The sequence below is a fragment of the Artibeus jamaicensis genome, unplaced genomic scaffold (assembly GCF_021234435.1).
Source record: "Artibeus jamaicensis isolate MK-2021 breed Jamaican fruit bat unplaced genomic scaffold, CSHL_Jam_final scaffold_1031, whole genome shotgun sequence".
Classification (NCBI taxonomy): domain Eukaryota; kingdom Metazoa; phylum Chordata; class Mammalia; order Chiroptera; family Phyllostomidae; genus Artibeus; species Artibeus jamaicensis.
The window spans coordinates 5,111,266-5,137,498 of NW_026522026.1; the positions used below are offsets into that span (position 1 = coordinate 5,111,266).

The 26,233-nt window shown below is 40.3% G+C and overlaps 2 protein-coding genes across 3 annotated transcripts in view; both read left to right on the top strand.

Annotated features, from left to right (window-relative positions):
• Positions 1-8,289: 8,289 nt before the first annotated feature.
• SHROOM3 (shroom family member 3) overlaps positions 8,290-26,233 on the top strand; it is a 281,246-nt gene continuing 263,302 nt past the window's right edge. For both annotated transcript variants that reach the window (XM_037147043.2, XM_037147044.2), the window contains exon 1: positions 8,290-9,199. In XM_037147043.2, coding sequence (XP_037002938.2) covers positions 9,032-9,199 — 168 coding nt within the window. In that variant the 5' untranslated portion in view covers positions 8,290-9,031. The remainder of the gene's footprint in view (positions 9,200-26,233) is intronic.
• Positions 16,086-16,654, top strand: LOC119050634 (40S ribosomal protein S15a-like). The gene is made up of 2 exons (XM_037147051.2): positions 16,086-16,135; positions 16,360-16,654. Exons 1-2 carry the CDS (start codon positions 16,086-16,088, stop codon positions 16,652-16,654), a joined length of 345 nt encoding a protein of 114 aa, XP_037002946.2.

A 26,233-nucleotide genomic window follows, 5' to 3' on the forward strand; every position in this document is an offset into this window, starting at 1 on the left:
GACTCTGTCTGGAATGTTTTTCAAGGTTCAAATGGGCTCTTGTCAAGATAGCTGACCTCCAGAGAGTTCTTTCCTCTGCTGTGCTTCAGTTGCTCTCTGATACAGATTTATCAGACTATGTGATTACACACTCAGCCTTCTCGGTGCTGCTCGAATTAGTGCTCAAATGGAAGGAATATGGAGAGGGTGCCATAGATGACACCCGTGGCGTCAATACTATTAGCAGGCTCACTATAGAGACACCTACAGTGAATAACTTTTTATGTATTGAATTGATTGCAATTATGAATAAATTCTACATTCTTAATGTAGTTATGACTTTAATAAAAGTAGCATTAAGTGCCACTAAATATTGCTTTTGTTATTATATCTATAATTTAAATTATTCTGTTGATATTTACTGACGGAGAGATCTAAGATTGCCTATGGATTTAAGCATTTTAACAGGGAATGAAACCGTAAGTATCAAAAGGAAAGATGAATGGTTTAAGTTTTGTGGTTAGACAGAAAACAATCTCTATGTTGTTTTAATCTTTTATTCTATCAAAGCATGAATGTGGTCCTACGGCAAGGTAATATTTTAATTTCCAAACACATTTTCATTGGTGTCTCATGTTTGTGTTTGTACCCTGGGCCCTAGGAACTAAGAAAGTTCTTTTTATTTTTCTTTTCGAAGTCTTTAATTAAAATATTGTGTTACTTACAATAGTATAATACTATATAAACCCACGTATATGTATGCAAGTTATGTGGCCTAATTTTATTATAACATTCTTTGCATTTTGAGTGTCTTGCAATGGCAAGAAAATACTCCATGGTATTTTTTAATGTGGAAATAAAAAGAGCTTTTTAGCTTTTAAAATAAAAAATTGAGAGATAATGGAAGGGGCCCAGAGTTCCAGTACCATTGATTTAGTCATTTCACAAATAGTCATAGAACATCTGCCACATGCCACCCATAGGTGTTGAAAATATAGACATGAACCAAATAAAGTCCCTACCCTTGTGGAGCTGACATTCCTGTGGAGGAAGATGAGCAGTGCATGAAGAGATGAGTTCAAATTGGTCAGATGGGGTTGAGTATTACAGAGACGGTGTAAGGAGCTTAGGGAGTGTAGGGTTCTATTTCATAATGTGGTCTGAGACAGCCTCATTGGTAAAGTGATATCTACAGAAACCTACAGGACTGAAGGGAAGGAGTAGTAAGGATGTTTGGGGTAGAGTTTCCTAAGTGTTGGGGAACCTCTCGACCAGTGAGACCAGAGGGGAGTGGACCAACAAGAGGAGGTTGGGGGCCCAAGTCACCAAGAGCTTTTCGATAAGAGTCCATGCCTGGATCCAGGGTGGTTATTTGTCTTCATCCCATTCCTACTCTGGACCAGGCCTTGCGCTGGGCATTGGGGGAGATACAAAGAAGCTCATTTCTACACTCAAGGAACCAGTGTCTTTCTTAGTGTTGTCAATCCAAGTGGCTGGCCTGTATGGAGGTAGACTTAAGAACAATCAGTTGATTCATGGATGGTTCAGGAATATGGAACCCAGGTCTGGTAGGAGCTTTGACACTATCTATACAGTCTTGAGTGTTAGCATTTTCATCTTAAAATGGTTGGTGTATGAATTATCTCAAGGTTTTTTTCTAATTAAAAAAACTATGATTCTATAAAATCAAAGAATAGAGCTTAATCTTAGTACAAAACATGTATTAAATCTGTATCAGAAAAATCTCTGCAGACATCATATACAAGATGTATATCTACAGTTACTTATCATTTAATTCATGATTTGCTTAGTTTAAAAGAGTTTTTCACCTGATGCAATCAGTTTTGTATCAGTGATAGTTAGAAAAAACATTATATTATATATAGTAGATAATGTAAAAGGTTTTTGACCATTGTGTTTTCTTCATGACTTTGACCTGAAAGATCTTCAAATCTAAACCAGAGTTACAGAGTATCCTGGATTTTGGTATAGACATTTTTTCCTTTCCGATTATGAGGATTAAAATTTTTTACTTTAAATCTTAATTGACAGCCATATTTTCCCAGTTCCTGGTACAAGAGACACATAAAAGTGACTCAATATATGTTGTCGAGGAAACAAATGATAAACCATCTCCAATAATTTCTGCAAGTGGATAGGGTAGGAAATAGTTCATGTTCAGACATTCTTCTCTCTACTAAGGACACAAGAAAATAAATAGATTTAATAAGAGAGTTAGAATTCACTGAACAAATATTCACTTAACACTGATTATATACCAGTAACACCAGTGAACAAGACAAAACAAACCCTGCCCTCATAGAACTTACATTCTATTTGTGGGAGACAGATCATAAATAATCACTGTGGCTTAGTTACCATATGAGAAGGTGGTACGTGCTGTGGAGCCAAATGAAGTGGAGAAGTGGAGGGAGTGTGGGATACACAGAAATTTAAACAGAGCGGGGAAGGGCCTGCCTGCTTTCCGCAAGCAGTTGTGATTAGATTTCTCGGAAGACTTACCGATACGGTGGGCTAAGAACATGAGCAACTTCTAAGTTGAGGTTACTCTCGAAACTAGATTTACAAGAATTTCATATAACACCCGAAGTGCAGGAATGTTTCTTCTCTTTAGAGATGATTGAAGTTTTAAAAATGCTTTATTGATATACATTGTACTGTACTTATTATAAAATTCATGAGTTGAGGTTTTAAACATACGACTTTTTAAGTTTGAGGTGTTTTGAGGATAAACACTTTACAGAGAATGCAAAAGGGATAGAAATAGGAGAGAAAAGCCAAAAACCTGGCGTGGGGTCGGGGGGTGGAGGGAGGCCTGATACATGGTGACGGAAGACAGTCTGAGTGTCTTCCGTCACACAGGGCGGTATATACAGAGCTAGTGTCACAGAAACGTGCACTGGAAACCTGTACGATGCTGTCGACTGACGTCACCCCTAAAGCCAAATAGCTAATAAAATAAAGACAAATTGCCCTGTCTCATCCACTCTCTTTCTGCTATTGAGGCCAAACAGCATTGTCACCAGTATCTTTGAAGCCAATTCCGTTCCTTCAAACAGAAAGAAAAACTTATGCCTGTTATGGTAACCATCTGTCGTTTAAGGTTAATGCTATGGCTTCTGATGAGCTATATTCTTATTAGATCTTTTACTTCTCATCCAGGAAATAAGCAAAATGAGTTTACAGATATATTTCTACCAGCCTTGAAATAACTTTATTCCTGCAACAGTTGTCACTGCTGCAAGGTACCTAGTATTTAGTCCGTGCTACCAGGTACTATTATGTGGTTCTTTGTGTATCCGCCAGTTTTGTGACATCTGCCCTCCACCACACTCCTCATGGTGAAGTGATGAATAATAAGCCAATTTATTATAATGTCATATTTTAAGTGTTTCTTTACCTCTTACAAACACTTTTAAAATCTTTTTTATTGTGGTTAAATACACATTACATAAAATTTATCATTTTGACATTTTTTAAGTGTATAGTTCAATGGCATTAAGTGGACTTACATTGTTTTACAACCATTGCCACCATCCATCTCCAGAACTTGTTCATTTTTCCAAACTGAGACTCTGCACCCATTAAACACTTAGACCGAATTCAACAACCCTTGCCCCAGCCCCTCACAAACACCATTCTACTTTGTTTCTATGAATGTGGTTACTCTAGGTGCCTCATATAAGTGGAATCATTTGTCCTTCTGGGACTGGCTTATTTTGCTTAGCATAATGCCCTCGAGGTTCATCCGTGTTGAAGCATGTGTCAGAATTGCCTTCCTTTTTAAGGTTGAATAACATTCTGATGTATGTACAGATCACATTTTGTTTATCCATTGATCCATCAATGGAGTCCTTGATTTTTTAAACTAACTTTATTGAGTTATAATTTCCACTCAATAAACTACCATTTGATGAGTTTTGACACATATAACACCTGTGAAACTGCCACCTCAAGACACAGAACACTTTGATCATTCCCAAAAGATTTGAATTATCTATGGTTTGATAGTTTTGGGACAACTCTTACGGTAGTTGGTGAAGCAGGTGTTGTAAATTACATACCAACACCCATGTTCCCTCCTGGCTTTCTCAAAGAATTCCAGTTTTGTCTGAGGATTCAACATCACATTCCACAGAATCATGACATTGCCACAGGGGACGTTTTAGCTGCTGAACCTGATTATTTTAAACTAATCTGTGTGCTTTCATCCCTCTTCCAACAGACTGTTTTCAGGGAAGCTTCTTGGCATTTAGAGGTAAGTGAAGGACTCCTGGGAAAGTTTTTCTCAGTCTTAAGAAAGAGACACATAAAAAGATTATTCTTTCTGAATCTGAAAGGTTGCCTAGAGAGACTGTGCAAACTTTAAATTTCTTTCCATTTTTAGCCCTGGTCAAGTAACTACTTGATTAGACCATTGTCCTGAGAGCCAAGGTTGAAGTCAGGGCACATATAAGAATCAACCGATGAATGCCTCAGTAAGTGGAATAACAAATTGATGTTTGTTTCTTTTTCTCTAAAAGTCAATTAAAAATTTAAAATTAAAATATAGTTGATTTTTGTTTATTTAGGATTGTTCTGAGACTGTCTACTTGTAAATAACCTTCCAAACCTTTAATCTAATCATTTATTGTCCAGTTACTTTAATAATTATTTAGTTAAAACATCCACTAGATGTCACTCTGACTTTATTTTCAGATGTAATCTGGTGACATTTTCAATCTTTGAAATATTAAATTCAGAGGCATTTAAAAAATCCCGTAAGTTAAAAGTGCTATTTAAAGCATTAGTAAAGATAAAGAGAAAATTGTTACAGCTTACTATGAAAAAATTAAAATCAAGAAGTGAGAATTTTGGAAAGAGCAAATTAACTTTTTCTTAAGTGATTCCATTTGACAAATGGAAGCGATGCACAGTTTCTAAGAAGTCAAAGCAGTGTTTGGGCAAATAACATTTAAAAGAGTAGTGTAGGCACACCAGACGGATGAGAGTGTCAATATGGTGGAAAAACCTTTCTGCCCTGGCATCATCCTCACGGTAACAGAGCAACACAACTCAATCACCACCAGCGGGGATTTTTTTCATACAGAGCAAGTAAAGTTGTGAGCTGTGTTCAATCAATTTGTCGTGAAGAAAAGAACTAGATTAAGAAAGTGGTACTCATTCTAAGTTAGAGGCAAAAGGAAGGAGGAAACCCGTAGAGAGAAAGCTTCAAAACTATCAGGGAGAGAGCACTAAGCTTTCCTAAATGTTCTCTTGAACCATGAAGGGTTTCATTGTGTATTAATCAGAACTCTTTCAGTTGCAAGGAGCAAATACCCAACTCCAACTGTTTAAGGAAAAAATAATCAGGTATTTACGGACTCACAGAATGGCTACGAGAGAGGAAGCTGTATCTGGTTAGGCAGCAATTCTCAAAGTATGGTCTGGGGAACTTGGGGAGTCCCTGAGACCCTTTTGGGTCTGCAAGGTCAAAACCATTTTCATCATAGTAAGACCGAGTTTGCTTTTTTTCATTTTTCTCTCACAGGTGTGTTGTGTGTTGTGACAACAGGGTTGTTTGCGCTCCCTGAGGAGGAGAGAGGGTCCAATTGCCTTCCCTAATTAGAATTTGGATCCAAATCACATGCCCTAACTGAAAATTCCCTTTATGAATTACAGATGCTGTCTACACAGAAAGTCATCTTTGTGCTATACATCATGCAGAAAACCTGTCGTAAGTGAGATTCCTTTTCTAACTGTATAAGATTTTAATTTTATGCCCATTACTCTGCATGTAGAATGACTGGTCAGATCATTTAACATTTTTTGGCTTTTGCGTCCTAACATCTAAAAACAAACACAGGAGAGGGATGGGGTTGGAGTGGTTTATCCCTTAAAGTTTTAATATTCTTTAAATCTGAGCAATGGAAGATGGAAAAAAGTTATTCTAACCTTGATCTGTCAGTGGTCACTCTGAATATCCACCAGATGAAGTTTTACATATTTCTTTTTAGGTTACATATCAACTTTCATTATATGTCAAATATTTCCGATGATAATATAAAATAGAAGTTTCATCAGTCTATAAGCACTGAGTTCTTTTTTCATTGCTTAACTTTTTTAATTTCCTTTGCCTTTTTTCAGCTTTATTACCTTTAATGATAAATATTGATTCTGTAAAATCCCATTTTTTTACAAAGTGAACCAGGAGTAAGATCATAAGTGCCACAAAAAAATAACTTCCAGAAAATATTTTTATTTACTTATGAATTTATTGAAAAATATAATGTACCTTCACCTGGTACACTTTATGTTTCCTGAGACACTGCTGTCGGTGGCGGTGAGAACTGCACTACGTATTGGACCGGCAGGTCAGGCCGGGCCTCGGTTTAGCAACATCAGCACTTGAGTTCTGGCTAGGACAGAATTCAGAGACAAGACTTTAATGTAAGAAAACATTTATTTAGAAAGTCACAGAGGTAGAAAAAGTAAGCAGTAGAAGAAATGGTCTCAGGAAACATGTTATAGAGGCAAAAGAAGGGGCCCTGGAGCTGAGGAGAGAGAAGGGTAAATAAAGGTAATGTGCCTGGGGGAAGAGAAGAAGCCAGGAAAGGTGCTGGCCTGCTCTTGGAGGGGGGGGAAGGGGTCCTTCATCTTAAGGGCTTTTAAGGATGGAAGTTTTAGGTGCGGCTCCAGGTGAGAATCTTAATAGACTATTCACCAGATTTCCAGGTGTGTTCATTCAACAATCAGTCTCCACTGATTGTTGGCACCAGGGAAGGGGGTCTTCGGTCAAGCAACAGGTCTTGAGGTTGGCTATAGCATGCCCTGCCTGGTTCTGCTGCTTTCCTGTGTCTACAGCTGAAACACAGCTGGGGCCTAGATGTTTTCCCTAAAAGTTAATGCTTAGGGGAGTGTCAGCAAGGGCCCACATGGGAGTTGCACAAGGCCACTCTTTGACCTCTCGTTCCTCCTCCAAGGGTTTAGCGACATGCTGGGGGAGAAAACATCAGGGGAAGGCCCTTTCATCCCACACGACCATCGAGAGATAGGAAAGGCCAAGAAATCTAAACTGTATGACCAGCAATATGCTGCGGGAGAAAAGGCTACCCTGGGGGCGAGGTCCTTGTTTTTCCAGTTGGTAGGCACCTGGGGCTTTCCATCCTGGCGACCTTCTGTACCTGGCCAGGCATCCTTGCGACGCTCACATCTAACTGGCTACCACACTGGGTAGTTGTTACATCAAATCCCATTTTACAATCCCATTACATCAAAATGGGATTTTACATGTTTTTTGTCTTTGAGCCCCTCAGGTGAAGTTACTACTGAAAATCAAATAACACTTGTCTAGACTTATTGCGTATTATGTCTGCTTCTTATTATATTGATTTTTCCTTAATTATAAGAACAAAAACCAAAATTAAACTGGTATCAAATGGTAATTTTTAACCAGCTCCCAACATAATTTACATTATCTCATACTTTTGAACAGAAAAATTTTAGCAAACATATTCTTTGGAAATAATTCTAATTTGTTCCCATTAACTTAAAACTGAGGCTTCTGGGTGAAAGATGTAGTTACTTTGTATTGTTCAAACTTTTAATAAAAAGTAGTAATGTTAAATTTTATAGAACATTATTACAAAATTCCAATAACCTGAAATCATGACAATATTCAGCCTGGAGTGCCTATGACTCGCCAGGCATTAAGTATTTCTTTTCATTTAAAGAATGGATAACAGTCTTGGAGTAGGTAATTAAAATAGTGAAGAACAGCTGCCTCCTGTTTGTATTGAGTCAAACAAGCAGAAATTTGGAGAATCTTATTTCAAGATGAGAGGCTGCTCATATATTATACTTGGTATAAGTTTCTTCTAATGAAAAATATAGAGCCCTTGACACTTATTTAAACTGCTTAGGTCACTGCTTGTCACACCGGGCTGCACGGCAGAACTGCCCAGCATTTGAAGAATGCCAAGGCCTGTGTCTCACCCCCAGGGATTCTGCTTTAATTGGTACAAGGTGGAGCTATTCTATCAACTACTTTCTACTCCCTGGTAATTAGCCATCTGTATGTTATTTTATCAACTGTGAGCCCGTTTTGATTGGTCAGGCCTTTGTGCTGAACTGAATGCGGCATAGCAGTGCTTACTGTGCAGAAAGGTTGCAGTGCCTCTATTTACCTTCATCTGCTTCCCCCTCACTTTCTTACTCCCTCTCAGAGCAGACAAGTGGCAGCAGCAGCAGCAGCAGCAGCAGCAGCAGCAGCAGCAGCAGCAGCCCTGGCTGATCACCACTGAAAATACCAAAGAAAGAACTGGGCTGCCTCCGGGGTATTTTGTCCACTGAGGATTAATTTACCAGGCATTTTTCACTGTTCTCTACATCCTGCAAAACTTTTTTGTTTGTTTGTTTTGCAAGAAATACACTGCGAACTTATTGCTGAAAAACATAAGCATAAAGTTTTAGCACAGCTTGTGTGTCTCATTGGGACAAGTTTGAAAATTCCGAAGCGAGCTGAAGCATAGTAAGTGCTTTCTTTCTTTTAAAGCTACTTCTGGGGTGAAGGGAGGCTATTGTAATGGTAAATTTCACTCCGAAGAAAAGAAAGGGTTGATAATCAATCAAACACGAGGTATTCATTTGAGGTTTTGCAATTTTCTTACTATATCGTAAAACTATCTTAGTTTTCTCTGGAGGATATACAGAGGATGTTTTATTATTGTGTATGTGCATGAAATAGCAATCTCGAGAGTGACACTAAAAGAAGTTTTCTCCAACGGAGTGAAGAGATATATACCCCTCAGTGGCAGCTTCAGGGAGAACCCTGAGCTCCAGGAGGAGACTTTACAGAATTGCAGGAGTGAAAAGTCTTCCTGGGTCAGCATCTTGGAGTCAAACTGAGAAGAACATTTCATGTCTGAAAGGCTTCATTTCTCAAAACCGCTCTTTGGGTCAGAGTACCCTGAAAGATGGGATAATAGAAGCACTACTTTCTTGACTCTGCTTCAGGCATTTACAATTTAACTCGGAGGATCATGTGCTTGGCATGATGAGAACCACAGAGAACTTCGAGGAGACTCGTGGCACCGGAAACCCCACCACGACTCCCACGGGAAGGTACATTTATCTGGAAGCGTTCTTGCAAGGAGGGGCTCCTTGGGGCTTTACTTTGAAAGGTGGCCTGGAGCACGGAGAACCACTAATCATCTCTAAGGTATGTTTCTTTTACCAATATTGTCTTTATTCATATTGCTTTTTCAATTTCTATTGAATCTGTCAAAATGCAAAAAAAAAATGCTGAAGATTGCCTGACTATTGCTTAATTTGCTGTTTCATACCTTGCTGATTTTATCTAGAAATAGTTTGTCTAGCTTGGTATTTGGAAGCAAATGTGTCTAGCTCATTTATTCTGTGAAATCCCGGAGGAAAATGTGCTCCCTTCATGAATAATCTCTTTTTGTGAATGAAATAGTATAAAACCAGCTACCACATGATCTTTTCTGTTATAAATCAGATTAAAGATTAACATAGTTAAGGTGGTGGCACAGTGAATGTTTTTGTATGTGTGCCTCTAACATATGGCTAGAAAAAATCTGATCTTTCTTTGTTCAATTGAAAAATGTCTAGCATTCAAAAATATTTTAGAACTTGTTTGTTATCCTGGATAATTGAGTATACAAATTTTAGGCTTAGAATTTCTGCTTTTTTCTTAAACTACAGCAATTAAGAAAGATCACACAGATTTCTTTTAAAATATCAGAATATCAACAGTCTGAAACAGGAGAGTATAAGTGCTTTTCATACATGTGCAATATTCAAGAAATATTTGTAGTTGAGGGAAAAATATTTTTAGTTTGAGGGTTGAAAGGGGGTAAATATACATTTTGTCTGAGCTCTGTCACCTATTTAAGGTTAGTTTTCATATTCTCCAAAATGTGGTTTTTTGGAGAAACTGAAATGATTCTTACTGGGGATGAGCAAGTGGAAATTGATTTCTAGCAGCTAGCTAAGAGTGTATGGGATACCACACCACTGTAAGCTGTGTGACCTTTCTTTATTTTTCGAAAGAAAACAAAAGATATGTGTGTGTGTATCACAAAGCCTTCCAGCTCTAAGTAACTGAAAACCTAATTTAAGTGACCTAAACAAATTGGGGTTTGATTTTCTCACAGTACAAAAAGTCTGGAGGCAGGCTGTGCAGGCAGGGAGCAGCAGCTCGATAATGTCAACAAAGACTTCGCTTATCTCTCCACTCTGCCATTCTTATAAGGTTGGCTTTTGTCTTTTTGGTTGCATGATGGATGCCACACCTCCAGCATTGCATCTTCATTCAGGGCAGGAGTTTGGCTTTCTGTGTGGAGAGGGACACCCTTCACATCAGACTTTTGCTTACATCTCATTAATCAGAACTGTGCCACCTACCTATCCTCAGAGCACTTACTGGTCAAGGGGAATGAGATGCTCATGACTAGTTCACACCAGTTAGGATTTCTCTCCTGGATTCTGCAGCAGGAACTTACCCATCCTGATGTCAAGGAATATCTGCCCACTTCTGAACAAACTGGGGTTCTGTTTTCAAGCAGAAAGAATAAATGGGTGCTGGGTAGACAACAGAGAATGTCTGCCACAAACATAAACGTCATCTCTGCATTTAAAAACTCTGGTCGTACACTCAGTTTGCCTGGCCTTTAATAGTAAGATTTTATGTTTCTGTATGGTAGAACACAGTTCGCTACCAGACAGACCTAATTCTCCATTTTATCTGAAGAATGGGGGTATACTATTATCTCCCTTACCAGAATGTGTGAGGATTAAATGAGACCATGTCTCATTTGGCACAGGGCCTGGTACACAGAAGGAAAGGAAAGGAACTCCAAGTCTTAGTGAAGATTGTGATTGTTGCTTTTCATTATTCTAGGAGACATTTCTATTAGTATACATATTTGGCTGCTGTACAGAGTTCCAAAATAACAGCTTAAGCAGTATAAGCACTTATATCTTTCTCACAAAACAATCTGAACCAAAGCCCAACTGCAACGCGGCCACATGGTGTCAGGGGCCCAACTCCCTTCCACTCCCTGGTGATGCCCCGTCTTCATGGTCCAAGGTGATTTGCCACAACACCTGCTTTTCAGTAAGAAGTGGAAAAAGAGAAAATAAGGCGATTTCCTTCCTTTCAAGGGTATAATCTGCTCTGTCCAATATGGTAGCCACCAGCCACATGTGGCTATTTCCATTTCAATTAAAAGTAACTAAAGTGAAACACAATTTAAAACACTCTTCATAATATGCAGTAGTCTGATTTGAAGTGCCCATTGCATCCAAGCTCCTGAATATCTCCTCATCCTGTCTGTCTGGCAAATTTATATTCATCCAAGTTCCATTTCTCCCTCTCCCTGAAGTTCTCCTGATTTTATCAAGCTGAGATATGTAGTCTCTCTTCTATGCTCCTATAACATGCAGTTTTACATTGTTTCATGTGTGTGTGTATAGATATATAGATATAGGTATAGATACAGATATATTTATGTTGCTTATCTTCTCAAAAGTCTGTGAACCTCTTCAGGGCAGGAACATTTTTTCTCTTTTGTACCACGTCTAACTCAGAGCCTGGGCACACAAATGTTTGCTGAGTAAATGAGAGGGCTATGTGTTATTCAGGTTGCATTTCCAGGATCTAGCAGCGTGGCTGGCACAGAGGAGGTGCTCGCTAATTTTTATATGCAAAGACCAAACGAGCTGTGGGCAGTGTAAGCAGCGAGGCAGGGCCTGTGAGATGAGATGCCAGCCAAATCTCCAGTCACAGTGTGTTCATTTCCTTTGGCTGCTATAACAATTGCCACGAAGTTAGCTGCTTAAAGCAGTACAAATTTATTATTGCACAGTTCCATAAGGCTACTTACTATGGGTCTCAGTGGGCTAAAATCAAGGTGGTAGCAAGGCTGAATGCCTTTGTGGAGGCTGCAGGAGACGGTTCATTTCCTTGCCCTTTCCAGCTTCCAGGCACTGTTCATGTTCTCCAGCTCATGGTCCACTGTGTCCATCTGTAAACTTAGCAATAGCAAGTTGAATCCCTCTCACATTGCGTCATTCTGATCTCTAACTTCTGATTCCCTCTCTGATTTTAAGGACCCTTGAGACTGGGCCCACCAGGATAATCTATTTTAAGATCAGTTGCATGAAAACTTCAATTCCATCTGCAGCCTTAATTCCCCTTTGCTGTATAACCTAATATGTTCACAGATTCTAGGGCTTAGAATGTGGATGTCTCAGGGAAGAGACAGCATTATTTTGCCAACCAACAGGGTGTTTGAACACTGATGAAAGTCCATCTAATTAAGACAGTACCAGGATGAGACTGAAGTGAAATGTAGGGCCGATCACGCACATCCCAGATCTTTCCAGGACAGTGAAAAAACGCACATTACCTCATACACTGCTCACCAAATGTGTGCTATTCCCCCACTCTGGGGTGACCCCCATTGTAAGGGGAGGGAAGGGACAGTATGCATTGCGTCATACATATGAGAGGCATGTATATGTATACAAAGTAGTTATAAGCTGCCAGGTATGGATGACAATGTAATAAATGAAGTATCATTTTTCTGTAGGTACAAATGAAGCAGGAGAATGAATGGGGAAAAGGGACTACAAAAGGGTGGCAATGAAAGAAATCATTTTCAAATCACTTTCTTTGGGATTTCGTGTCCCTGAAAAGGAAAGGTGGGGTTGGGGAAAGAGCCTGTGTAACCTGCCAACTTCAAAAAGAAAAGGTAACTTAAAAAAAAATAGTGATTGTATGTGGAAAACCTCAAGTAATTTAATAGTTCAGGAAGTTGGCAGCATAATTTCACTATGACTTGCTCTACATTGTGGCTGAGAAAAGAGGTTCCACCTGCAGTGGGGACACACCTGCCCCCAGGGTTCCTAACTCAAGTAGCAAGTATGACAATAAACAACAACGACTGCAGCTGGCACTTACTGAGAACTGACTATGTGCCAAGCTCTATTTCAAGAGACCACATGTGTTAGTGCCTTCATATCCACAAGTTCATGAGGAAGGTAATATTATGCCAGTCTTGTACATAAGACATGGAATTTGAGTGGTATTCTGAAGCTCACACAAGTAGTAAGTGATGGAGTAGGAATTTGAATCCAAGCATTCCGGTTCCCCAGCGTCCATGCACTTGACACAGTGTGCCTTTTAGTCACTCTTCCCTACCAAGTTTTTGCCTCTGACTAGATTCTAGAGCTATTATCTGAATAAAGTATGGGATTAGTCTTTTGTTATATATGTTATAAAATTTATTAGAAGAAAACAATGAAAAATACCTTAGCTCTACAAGGTCCCCTAAAATAGGTACTGCTACTGCTCAAGAACCCCTTCAAGTCGTTCAAGACCCATAGCAGTGAAGGGCCACTTAACATTTTTTTGTTAAGTATCTTCACGTTTTGTATTCACCTGGAGAGGCACCTTTTGTGCACTTTAATGGATTAAAACTTCCATGTGGCCCTGGCTGGTGTAGCTCAGTGGATTGAGCTTGGGCCTGTGAAGCACAGGGTTGCTGGTTGGATTCCCAGTCAGGGCACATGCCTGGGTTGCAGGCCAGGTCCCTGGTAGGGGGCACATGAGAGGCAACCACACATTGATGTTTCTCTCCCGATCTTTCTCCTTCCCTTCCCTTCCCCTCTCTCCAAAAATAAATAAATAAAATATTTTTTAAAAAAAACTTCCACGTGTACTTCATTTGCTTTCATGACCTAAGATTCCTTAAGAAAACGACCAAAATTTGTATCCCAACCAAAAAGAAGTCTGAGTGGCCAACTGAACCTTTGCCAAGAAGGTGGCATCTTTTAGTCACATGGGAGAAACCCTAAGCAAACTCACTCAGGTTCAGGCGATGCCCCCGGTCTTGGATGCACTGGCCTGTCTGGAGGATTGGTGACTGGAACTGGTATACCTGGAGGAAGTCAGACTGTCCTACAACCACAGAGGAGCCGTCACCAGCAGCGAGGGCCTTGAAACAGTCACAGATCCCCTGGAAGAGCTTTTGAACAGATAAAGTGATTCTGAATGGCCCTGCTGTTGAAATGACTGCATTTGTAAAAGAAAAAAAATTGGTTACGTTAGAGGACTGGGTTGGATGACAAGGCATCTCAGAAGTACCTGTTGCAGTGGGAGTCTTGGTTGTCCACTCCTGGACCCTGGGTCCTGTGGTCTTGGTCCCTGCTGTAATTTGTAGGAAAAAATGACACTTTCTCTTGCATGTGTTTAAAACAAATTTTCTAGGCTTCAGATTTTGGGGTAAGCCTTTGCCCCCACCTCTTACATTGTGGACACTTAAGCTCATATTCCTGATTCCTGCCCCCTGGGAAGTATCTTTTTATGGCTGGACTTTCTTCTGTGCCATCTCCTGTATAAATCCTGCTGGTTCCATCTTCCATATCATCACCCCTCCTTCAAGGAAATGTCTTCCCCACCTATAACACCATTGTCCTCTTTCCATCAGTCCAAATCACAGCCTTGTCTACCAAGGCTCGGCGCTCTGACCTACCGCCTCTCCATCTCTCCATGCTTTACCTATGGGGGGAGTGCCTGGCAGGTCTACTGTGTGAAGTCAGAGGCACCCTCAAACATATGTTCCCTGGCTTCCTGTTGGTTGACACTACTTAGATTTTAAAACGGATTCTTTCATGGGGTTTTCTAGCCTCTTTGATATGCTCTAATCCCCGAGTCCCCTTCATAATTCCTCCTCTGGACAGAATCATCCAAAACATCCCAATCAATCTGCCATTTTAAAGTGAAATGAACGGCTTTACTGCACTATGAGAAGCCCTGGAAATATAACCATTCCATTGGTTAGGAAACCCCTCATTTGAAATGTCCTTAAATTGCCTGGATGACAAGTGAAGATTTCCTCAATTCTGAATATTCTTGCTCATCTGTCCAGCTTCTGCACTTTTACAACCTTCTCGCTCTCTTGTTGCTCCTCCATTCCCACACAGCAGCACCAGCTCTACAGTCTGTCTTGGCCCATTTCTTCTGCACTAAAACCAAGGCTTATTTTACCAACTCTTTAGCACGGTCCTTGAGTTCAGTGAAACTGATTTTTAGGTAGTTCCCCAAGACCTTGGGCTGGTTGATTTAATTCACCTCAGGTCATCTTTTCCAAGTACAAGCTAGATCCGCTTCGTATTGGGCTTTCACAAGAGCTAGTCCTTTCTGAGGTTCTCACCTTACCTTTCTTGTTCTTTCCTTTAATGTTTCTTGTCCTTCACACCCAGTAACTTCATGTCTCTACTGTCTCTAAACTAATTTGTTTGTGCTTTCATTGTTCCATCCCTCTCTGTCCTGCATCTGCATCAATTCCCCCTTCCTCTCATTGCCCCAGCACCTTTATTCATGCCCTCTTCTCACACAGGTAGTTGTTAGCATTTGGTAGCCTGCCAATAAATTATAATCTCTTTAAAGCCAAATGAGTTTTATTCAAGCTGTATATTCTGCAACTCCTAGAACAATACTTCTCATCTTGTATACAACAACTGCTCGATAAATGTTAAATGCCTTACAGGATTTTAGAGCTGTAAAGGATCTCAGCAAACATCTAATCCAGCTTCCTCATTACACAGAGAGAAAACTGAGACCCAGGGAAGTTCATTTATTGGCCAGGATGATTTCTGCCTCACCAAACAAATTGTGTGTGTGTGTGTGTGTATATCAGAAAGAGAAAGAGAGAGAGAGAAGCTCAGCTAGTGAGGAAACAATTGCTCTCCAGTTACACCATTCATAGTTTTGTAGGGTTGCTAGCTTCCCTGTTAGGCTGTTAACTTCTAGAAGCCAGGGACCTTTCCTCTTGCTTCCCTTCCTCCCTTCCTTCTTTTTTCCCTGTTATCCACAGTGCTTAAACTATGCATAGCAATGATGAAAATAAAAATATGTTAATGAATGAAGAAGATAAATAACTATTATAAAGGATCTTCTTTAGAATCTTTGTGAGAAAGACATTGAGGACAGTGTACAAACATGATACTGGTAAAACCTGTTTAAAAAAATAACACGAGCTCTTTCTGCCATCTTTCTGTGCCTCCATAATGCGTGCATGAATGTCCTGAATGACGCTCTCAAGAGTATCAACAATGCCAAAAAGAGAGGAAAACACCAGCTTCTTTTTTAAAAGAGATTTTATTTATATACTTTTAGAGAGGGGAGAATGGGGGGAGGAAGAGAGGAAAAGAAACATTAATGTGTGAGAGAAACATTGATGGTTGACTCTTGCATGCCTCCAACCAGGGTCCTGCAACCCAGGCATGTGCCCTGACCAGTGACTGTTCAGTTTGTGGGAAGATGCTCAACCCAATGAGCCACACCAGTCAGGGCAAACACCAGGTTCTTATTAGGCCATGCTCCAAAGTCATCACCCCATTTCTAATTGTGATGATGAAGCATGATTACGTTGGCGACTTTGAACTGATTGATGACCACAAAGCTGGAAAAATTGTTGTGAACCTCACAGGCAGGTTAAACAGGCATGGAGTAATCAGCCCAAGATTTGACGTACAACTGAAAGACCTAGAAAAATGGCAGAAGAGCCTGCTTCTGTCCCGTCATTTTGGTTTCATCGTACTGACAACCTCAACGGGCATCATGGACCATGAAGAAGTAAGATAGATGAAAACACACAGGAGGAAAGATCCTGGGATTCTTGTTCTAAGGATGTAATAAATATGTGCAAATAAAATGCCTCAATGGGCCTGGCTGGTGTAGCTCAGTGGATTGAGCGCGGACCTGTGATCCAGAGTATCAAGGTTTGATTCCCAGTCAGAGCACATGCCTGGGTTGCAGGCCAGTTCCCGGCAGGAGATACATGAGAAGGCAACCATAAATTGATATTTCTCTCCCTCCCTCCTTCCCTTCCCCTCTAAAGATAAATAAATAAAGTCTTAAAATGCCTCAATAGACAAAAAAATAAGGCACATAGATGGAGTTTGACTTTCAGTTTAATGTCTGTACACATTTAATATTTGGTAAATGACTGTTGAATTAGATTGGGGGAAAAGGAAATTCATCTTTTAAATTAACCTTTAGAAGTTACTTTTTAAATTGTTTCAAGTGTTAAGTGTTTTAGACGCAAACTAAGCTTATGATCTTATCAAAGCTGTTGGAAATAGCTTTTACTCAAGTAGTATTCTGAGACTGAATGCGAAATGGATCTTAACATTGGTAAGAACTCTGCTTTCTCTTAAGGCTAACAATTTTCCCCAAGGCACTGCCCCCTATGTAGGGGATACAATTAAAAAAAAAAATTGTCTCCTTTTACCGAAGCCACAGTATGATTGGAGATACAAAATGAGACACTTTCTGTCAATCTTTGAAAAACAAAACCTCCCCAAACTTTCTGGTTCTGAACTAACTAACCTTCAAGGCAGATTCTTACACATCTCTCCCTTTGAGGTACTTCCAAACAGCAAACATTTGATCCAAAGAGCTGTAAAGTCTTGTTCTCCTGCTTGATTCGCCCCAGGAGTCCATCCAACTCTCACACTCTGATCTCTAGGCCCTTCTCAATGACACCAATGGAGGCAGACTCTCTGCTAAATCTATGCGCTGTTTCTCCCCCTCTTCTCGTCACTTTTCCCACACAAGAGACCTTGTGTGCTTTCAGTGGTAGGATCACAGTGCTCTCCTGCCTTCACAGGAGACTGTTCTAACTCGGCAGGCCTCTGTGCAGAACCCTCTCTCCTGGGTGTCTGCGCCTAAATTTGCTCCTACGTCAACTGCACGTTGTCATTCCTCAGCCACTCGGGCATCTAGTCATTATATCCTCTTCCATTTTGAACTGCATTTCATCTTAGAGATTTATGTAATTTGTCCCAAGTCTTGTTTTTAACTGTTCTTTGCTATGTTTCTATTGATTTAGAGTTGTAAATTCTTTTTTTAAAGATTTTATTTATCTTTAGAGAGATGGGAAGAGAGGGAGAAAGAGGGAGAAAAACATCAATGTGTGAGAGATACATCAATTGGTTGCTTCTCATGCGCCCTGACCAGGGACTGAACCTACAACCCAGGCACGTGCCCGGACCAGGACTCAAACCAGCGACCTTTCGCTTTGTGGGATGACACCCAATAAACGGAGACATACCAATCAGGGCTAGGGTTATAATTTCTCTGTCATCTTTTTTTCTTTTCATTTTATTCAAGGCTGGCTAGTATGGCCAAATACACATCCCAGACACTATAGGACTTGGAGTGAAAATACATAAGTTTCATGTCAAATGTATTCTTTATGGATTACGTGACCATGGGCAAGTAACTTAGCTTTCCTGAACTTCAGTTTCCTCATTTTTAAAAATGAAACATTCTCACCTAATGAAGTGGTTATAAGTATCCAATTGATTAAGTTATACACAGTGCTTTGGAATGATAAAACGCAGTCCAGAGTTTAGCTATAATATGATGATACGGGTCGGTGGGAAAATAGCAGGTACCAAACAGAAGTTAGCAACTCACATAACAAAGCTAATACTTGACTGATATTCTGTGTCATGGCCAAGACTTGCTCCCTCACACTGAAACACTGATGGAGCTTATATTCCACTAGAAGGAGACTGGCAATAAATATGTTTGTACGTGATAATTTTAGGGTTGGCAGTGTTATTAAGAAATAAAAACAAAAATGGTGGGTTCTAGCATGATAGTGTCCATGAGGTGGAGGTATGAAGAGAAGGATTTACTTTAAATGGAGTGATTAAAGAAGAGTTTTCTCATAAGCTGACATCTGAACTAAGACCTGATGGATGAGAAATGAGAAATCAGACCTACAAAGAGCTTTGTAATTTTGGCTGAGGCACGAAAGTCTTGGAATGTTTCAGAAATAAGAAGAAAGCCAGTGTTATTGTAGTATATAGTAAGTGTCTTAATCTGTTCAAACCACTATGACAGAATACCATAGACTTGGAGGCTTATAAACAACAGACAGTTATTTCTCAGAGTTCTGGAGGCTGGGAAGTCTGAGGTCAAAATGCAGGCAGATTCAGCATCTGGTGAGGGCTGGCTTCCTGGTCTGTAGATGGTGTCTTCTTATTGGGTCCACACATGGCAGAAGGGACAAGGGAGCTCTCCGGAGTCTCTTCTATAAGGTCATGATTTCCATTCATGAAAGCACTACCCCCATGACCTCATTACCTCCCAAAAGCCCCACCTCCAAATACCATTTCACTGGGGGAATAGGTTTCAGCATACAAATTTGGGCGGAATACATTTTCAGCATATAGCAGAAGAGGGAGGTAGATTATATAAAAATGGAAAGTTTGGTAGGGTCAGATCACAGGGGACCTTGCAGGTAGTAGAAAGACCTTGAACTTGATGTCAATGTAGGATGTGAATACATATCACACCATGAGTCTTCCTCTACTTATAGTGGATGAGCCAACTGCATGATTTAAACTCTGGGAAGTTTTTGTTTTGTTTTGTTTTTGGAGGATTTTTTGGCTGGCTCTTAAAGCCACCTTCTCTTCTCTCCCTCATACATTTCTCAGGCACTTCCTGGGTCTACAACACAACAGGGCCTTCAAAAAGACAACTGTCAAAATTTGTTGTGATTCATGGAATGATGTATAAAGAAACAATATTCTTTTTTTCATTAGTTGGGGGAAGGTTCTTTTGCAGTACCCTGTAACTCTTGAACTCTTCATCTGTAGAATATAAGTGACAATTCTTTCTTGCCTGCACAGGGGGCTTTTCTAACTTGGCAGGCCTCTGTGCAGAATACTCTCTCCTGGGCGTCTGAGCCAACAAGATTTCCTGGGGTTGCTTTTGTCATAATATGACTAACTCTGCTGAGGTCCAGCTCCGGAACTGGCTTGCTATCTCACGTAAGCTTCCTAAAACTCTTGAGCTATAGGTCCTATTGTTATTTCCATTTTATAGATGAAGAAACTGGAAGTTTGCTTAAGGTCATAAAAGTTGGTAGGAGCTAACCTAAGATGTTTTAAATTTGAAGCCCAAAAAAGCCTTCTAAAGAAAAAACTGCATTGTCATTTTATAGTTCCAAAGAATCCTTCCATCTCCTCTGCCCCATGTCATGATAAACTTGAAGGCAGCTGGCATGGTGAAATGAGGGGGGTGCCTGAGGCATCAACCTGGGGAAATAAACTGGGCTCCCTCCCTTCCCAGGTCCTGCTTCCTGCTACCTCTGCTTCTGCAAGGTTCTGACCTTGGTCTCAGGCCCCCTCTCTGCTTGTTGTTTTTCAACTGGCATCTTGTTGTGTTTTCATCTTTATTCACAGTCATCAATTTTGCTTTTGTTTTTCTATCATGCCCTTGTCTTCTCAATTGACTTACACTCTCCCCTCCCTACAAGCCTACACTCTGGGGCTCACCTCCTGACCTGGGCACATGGCATTTCATGGTGAAGCCATGATAAAACCTTAACCCTCAGATTGCACTTGTTACCGAGAAGAAACACTGACTGACTAAATGAGCATTAAATGCTTTCAACCTAACAGGGGCTGGATCCAGTTAATACAGGAAATCAGATTTGGGCTTCAAACAGAGTGCTGATTTTATGGGGTACCACAAGTTCATGCTCCCAACGTGGTGAAGAGACCCGGTTGTAAGATTAGCACCACAACCGATGTTCTTTTGTGGAGGAGTGTCCATTGTACCAAATTTTGTTCCATTTTGTTTGTCCCTTTCTAGCTCTAACTTCATAGTATAGTACATCTGCTCTGCTCGTCCAACGTGTCTACTGCTCAGCTAACTGTCTCCAAGCTCACCAGTCTGCTCTGGTCCACGACTCTCACTGGCACTCACCTTCCCTGGAAGGTGTACTTTCCGGCTCTCCTAGCAGCACATTCACTTCGCACAGTCCTGGGATATCCACATGGACTTGTTACCCTCAAAGCCACTGCTGCTTGGTAACATCGCTCGGCCATTCTTGGCTGGTTCCGACAGATCCTAGAACTCTAAATGTCTCAAAATCTAAAAATAACTCTGACAAGAATTTGAAATCAAAATACCGGCATTTTAAGTGTAATAAACATTCTTCAGATTAGTCAGACAAAGTGCCTAGCATTTTGGGTGTTAACTAGTATCCTGAGCACACATTTGCTAGCAGGTAGAAAGAAAGATTAGACTTCTAGAACTAATCGCCTTACTCATTTCCTTTGAAAAGTTAAAATTTTTAATGGAGGAAGGCATATATACATATAATTTAAACTTCTGTCATCTTGCGTGTAGTTCTCTGAGAAGTTCACGTTTCGGAGGCCTGGTCTCATGGAAACTGGGAAATTAGCTGTTGGAATTAAGACTCAGGATCTGGCTGGGTTCCAAAAAATAAATACGCATGTAGGTATTGAGATAGAACACTAAAAGAATAGGAGAGTGAGTCAACTTTCGGAAATAAGAAGGCAAAAAATAGTTGACACTTTCTTGTTACTCCTTGATTTTTTTCATATTCTTACTTTTGAGTAGTTACTTGTGAACAGCAAGTCAAAAACAATGCAGCCATTGACCTAAGTATAAGCAGTAGGAAGGTTAAAAGAATTAATCTTGTTCTTCATAGCTGCATAGTAGTGCTCTTGGCTCAATGTTTATAATTAAATATTTAAGTTGTTGGTGCTCTCTTGAAAGAATTACTATCACAGTTTCCCCTCTATATGTAAGTCAATGAATTTGACCTTTCAGAAGAAACGGTTGATGTGTGCCTTTCCGGTGAGCCAAGGAGTGGTACAGATTTCTGAACTCAGGCCTATAAAGTGCTACAGTAACCTTTCCTCTAAATAAGAGAAGGCAAAATAAAGAAAAGAGGACTGTGTGGTAGAAAGAATGAGATGGATATGTAACACCAATATTTACATTTAGTTATTTCCTTCTGTGGTCCAGGCACTATATTAGCTTCTTTTATTTATTATTTTATAGAATGTGATTTGTTTTTACATATGAGAAAAGAGGTTTTTCTTAACTGATGGAGCCAGGATTTAAAGCTAAGTTATTTAATGCATCACTAACACATTTGTCAACCCATCATCTCTCGAATACCTAAAGTATGACAGCATGGGGGAAACACGGCAAATGAGGTCCTGCACCCAAAGAGGGTGCACCCACTCTGTTTCTCTTTATAGAGCTCGAAGCCGATCCAGTTGCTGTTGTACCCACATTCCCCCACGGTTCACTTCTGCGCTCATTGGCTTGAGTTCCAATGGAATCATCTGCGTTTCTGTCCTCACGTACGAACTGTATTTTGCCTTCTCTTTGCCACCTGGTTAATGACTCTGGGAGCAACCCTCACCCCACGACCAAGCGGAGTTGGTAGATAAACAGCTTGGCACACTCAGCCTTTGGTTGGGGTAACTCTGAGGTGCGTGTTTCCCATTAGCTCCTAGAGTAGTAGCCTGGGCAGAAGTGAGCTGCACGTGCCCAGGGTTGCAGTTGGCTTGGTAACGCATCTGCATGGACTATCTTCCATTCACTGCCTCCTTTGCCTACTTCCCTCTGTGTTCTTTAGTTCCCAGATAAACTGCTTGCATTTGAATCCTTGTCTCTGAGTCCCCTTCTGGGGAAAGGCAAACCAGGATAATCACCGTTTAGGGGAATACTTGCAAAGTGAAAGCCAGAACCTAAAGTCTAATGCAGATCAATTTTAAAAGTGTATGGTCTTTCTACTCTACTGTGGAATTCAAGCGGAGGGAACCCCCCAGTATCTCAGACCTCATTTTTTTTAGGTGCTAAGAAAAGGAGAAATTCGTCCCTAGATATGAAGTTTTGCAATTCCCTTTCACCTTCTCCTCCCTCACAGAAGAGCTTGCCTCTCTCTTTTTCTCCAGAAAAAGAATGGGTTGATGAGCCACATTCTTTTCATCATCACTTCTTTCTTCTGTCTCAGTCAAGTACCCAGAGAGTTTCCTCTCTGAACTGGGAGGAGGATCCAGTCTCTCTCTTGTTCCATAGTTTCTTTTATTCTGTCTGCTCTGTAGGTTAGTGGTTAAGGAAAATGTGCCCCCCACCCCTGACAGGATAGAGAAAATTATATCTGACCCTTTGGGGCCCTCTGAGCATAGTTTCTTTTCTAGAATTTTATTTATGTTGCTTCTTTGCTTTCTCAATTCATTCTGTAAATAGAGCACAAGGAGAAAGTAAACAATATACTGTTTTCCAGTCCAGAATATTTGATGGTGTAGCATGGCAGTGGTATGAAGTTTGGCACTTAAGCAAGCAATAAAATGTAACATAATTTCCAACCCATTCCAACCTCAAAATAACAGAAAAACTTTTCAACACTAAAATGTGGTTTCCTTGTATAACCTGTACCACTGCCAAGTTCAATACAAGAGGCTTCTTTTCTTTTGGAGCTGTTTCTGCACAATGTGAATATTCTTTGACTCACTATGTTGTCCTTTTCCAATTTCCTTGTTTTTTGCTTGAATTCACAGAAGACTGACAAACAGTAGCCTTGTGTGACAGCCATTAGTCTGCCTTAAACTTCAACTTGATCTTGAATAGATAGAGTAATGAATAGATCTTATGTAATTTAATTGATGTTGTCAGCTATATGAATTTGTTAGTTCAAGAGAAACTAGGCTTCTAGCTCCCCCTTTTCTAAATACATATTTGATTATAACAGTGTAAAGGGCAATGATCCCTCTTTCAGTTAAAGCACTCTTACAACAGTCTGAACTCTGAATAATGGAACAATAAACATATACTCTATTTAAAAAGAGAAGGAAGGAAGATAAGTATTTGCTTCTTTGTATTAGTGGGAATTGACAAGCATTTTCAAAATCGTGTCTGTGTGTGTGAGCACCAGGAGAAGCATTTCATCATCGTGAGGGTGGTCTTGGCAAGTCAGTGTTCACTTTGGCCTCATGACTGCTGACCACATTTATGCCCACGCCAGCTCCAGGGAGCCCGTGGCATGGAATGTAGACTCACAAAATAGTGCAGAACAAATGGTCTCCCATTTCCCACCTCTCACACGGGGGAAAGATGCATTCTTCTTAGTCAGAACTCCTTGATTTGTCGTATTTTATCATTTCATGGAGATTAAAAATAGACCTTTCCACACATTTCTCGTGGGAATGTAAAACAATGTAGCCACTTTAGAAAAATAGGTGGCAGTTTCTTAAAATATTAAACATGGCATTACCACATCACCTGACAATTCTAAGTATATGCCCAGGAGAAAACAGGTCTATGCAAAGACATACTCATGTGTTCACAGCCACATTATTCACAACAGCCACAAAGTTGAAAAAACCCAAATGTCCATCAGCTGGATAAACAAAATATGATATTGCCGGATAGAAGAATACTATTTCGCAATTAAAGGGAACTCAGTACTCATTCATGGTAAAACATGAATTAACCTCAAAAATGTTATGCTCACTTTAACAAGTCAGACACAGAAGACCACCACATATCAGGTAATGCCATTTACAAGGCTTGTGCAGAAGGGACAGATCTATAGAGCTGATTAACCACAGTCCAAGGCTGGGAGGGGGGGTGGCTGACTGCAGGCCGGTCCAAAGTTTCTTTCTCAGGTGACAGAAGTGTTCGGAGAGTAGACTGCAAGGACGGGCACATTCAACTACATTAAAAAACATTGAATTGTAAAGAAGAAAGACCGCTTTTATTCTGGTAATAAAAAGTGGAAGAAACAACAACAAAAAAGAGAGAAAACAAGTAAGAATCACGAAGACGATTACTCATCATGTTAAGCATTCAATCTTGATTTAATTAACTGAAATTTAAAGCAGTAGAGGAAGGTGGCCACAGTGAAGCTCTAAACATTGCAGAGTCCTAATTATTTAGGAATTTAAGACACTCTAAAAAGTTGTATGTAAAGCATCTTAGAGAGTGAGACAGAATGTGCCACATTCGGAAGACCCGGCCAGTGGAATCCCAGGGTTTTCTCCACAGGCAGAGTGCCTTCCCCACTTCAGGCCTTCGATTTCATTATCAGGATCTTCAGTCTCAGTGTTTAATGGTGCTCGTGTGTTTTGCACCATGTGTCTTTGGAAAATTAAAGTAAGGTGCAGTGTCCTGGGAAAGACAAGTTGTATGGAATACAAAAGATTTGCTAAATGACTGAGGATAGAGTTTCATTCTTCAGTGGAGTTTGAGGACACAAAGGCATTTAACATTGTAACAGGAAAAAATGGTAGCACTGCTGAAGAGGAGGTGTGCTGCCTAATGAAGTCAGAGGAATTTTTATTCATTGAAATTGCAGAGGTTCGGGCAGGGAGTTCTCACCACTGTGGGGGTTATAAAGGTGAATGAGCTGTTAAACTGGTCAGGTTATACCAAAGACAAAGAAGTCTTTCAGAGGGAGGGCTGAGCAAGCATTTCACAAGGGCCATCTTCCACGTCATGAAGCCACGTGGGGAGCGTAGGCTACCAGAGGGCAGGAGCCTCTTGACCACTGATGACGCTGCCCTGTTGCTGGCCTACCACGTAGTGTCTGCCTTGGCTGTCCACTCTGACCTCTGATGGGGTCCCTTAACATGGGGAGAAGAGGTGGTGATGGGGGCACAAGAGCCTATCCTGTCTACTGAATTCCTCGTCATCTTCCATTCTAGTACTTACCTATCAGAACTTTCTGAGCTCCAAGGGACCTGTAGTGAATGTTCCCAAGTTTGATTGCTAATGTGTAATGGAAAGAAGTGATGGATACCTGTCGTACAATGAGCTATTCAATAGCAATCCTTTTTTTCCCCCTGTTATAGTCTGTAGCTTTCACATGCACCAGACTTAGATAGAAACATGCAGAACTTTTTGGCAAGAATGAAAAACTTTATTGAGGGGTATACCAGAAGACTTGACCGAAAACGGAAAACATATTTTTTGGGATGGGAAGACTAAGTGATATCAAGATGCTAGTTCTTCTTAGATTAACCTATCAAATCTCAAAATTTCCCAAAGGAATGTTTGGACAGAATAATGTAAAAAAGAAAGTCAGCTTTTGAGAAAATATAAAAATAATAAGTAAAGAATTTCTTTAGTAAGTATTAATACAGTACTTCCTATAAAGCTGTAGAAATTCAAAAGTATGAATCTCCAAGGGAAATGGAGACACATGTTCACGAAAAGACTTGTAAAAGAGCGTTTTTGCAATTGTGTTCATAATAGCTCCAAACTTTCCTCACCATTTCCTTGACAGTAGGAAATGGTAAAGAAATTGTGCCATGTTCACAGGAGGCAATACTGCTCACCTGAACAAAGGAATCAGTCGCTAGTGCATATAAACACATA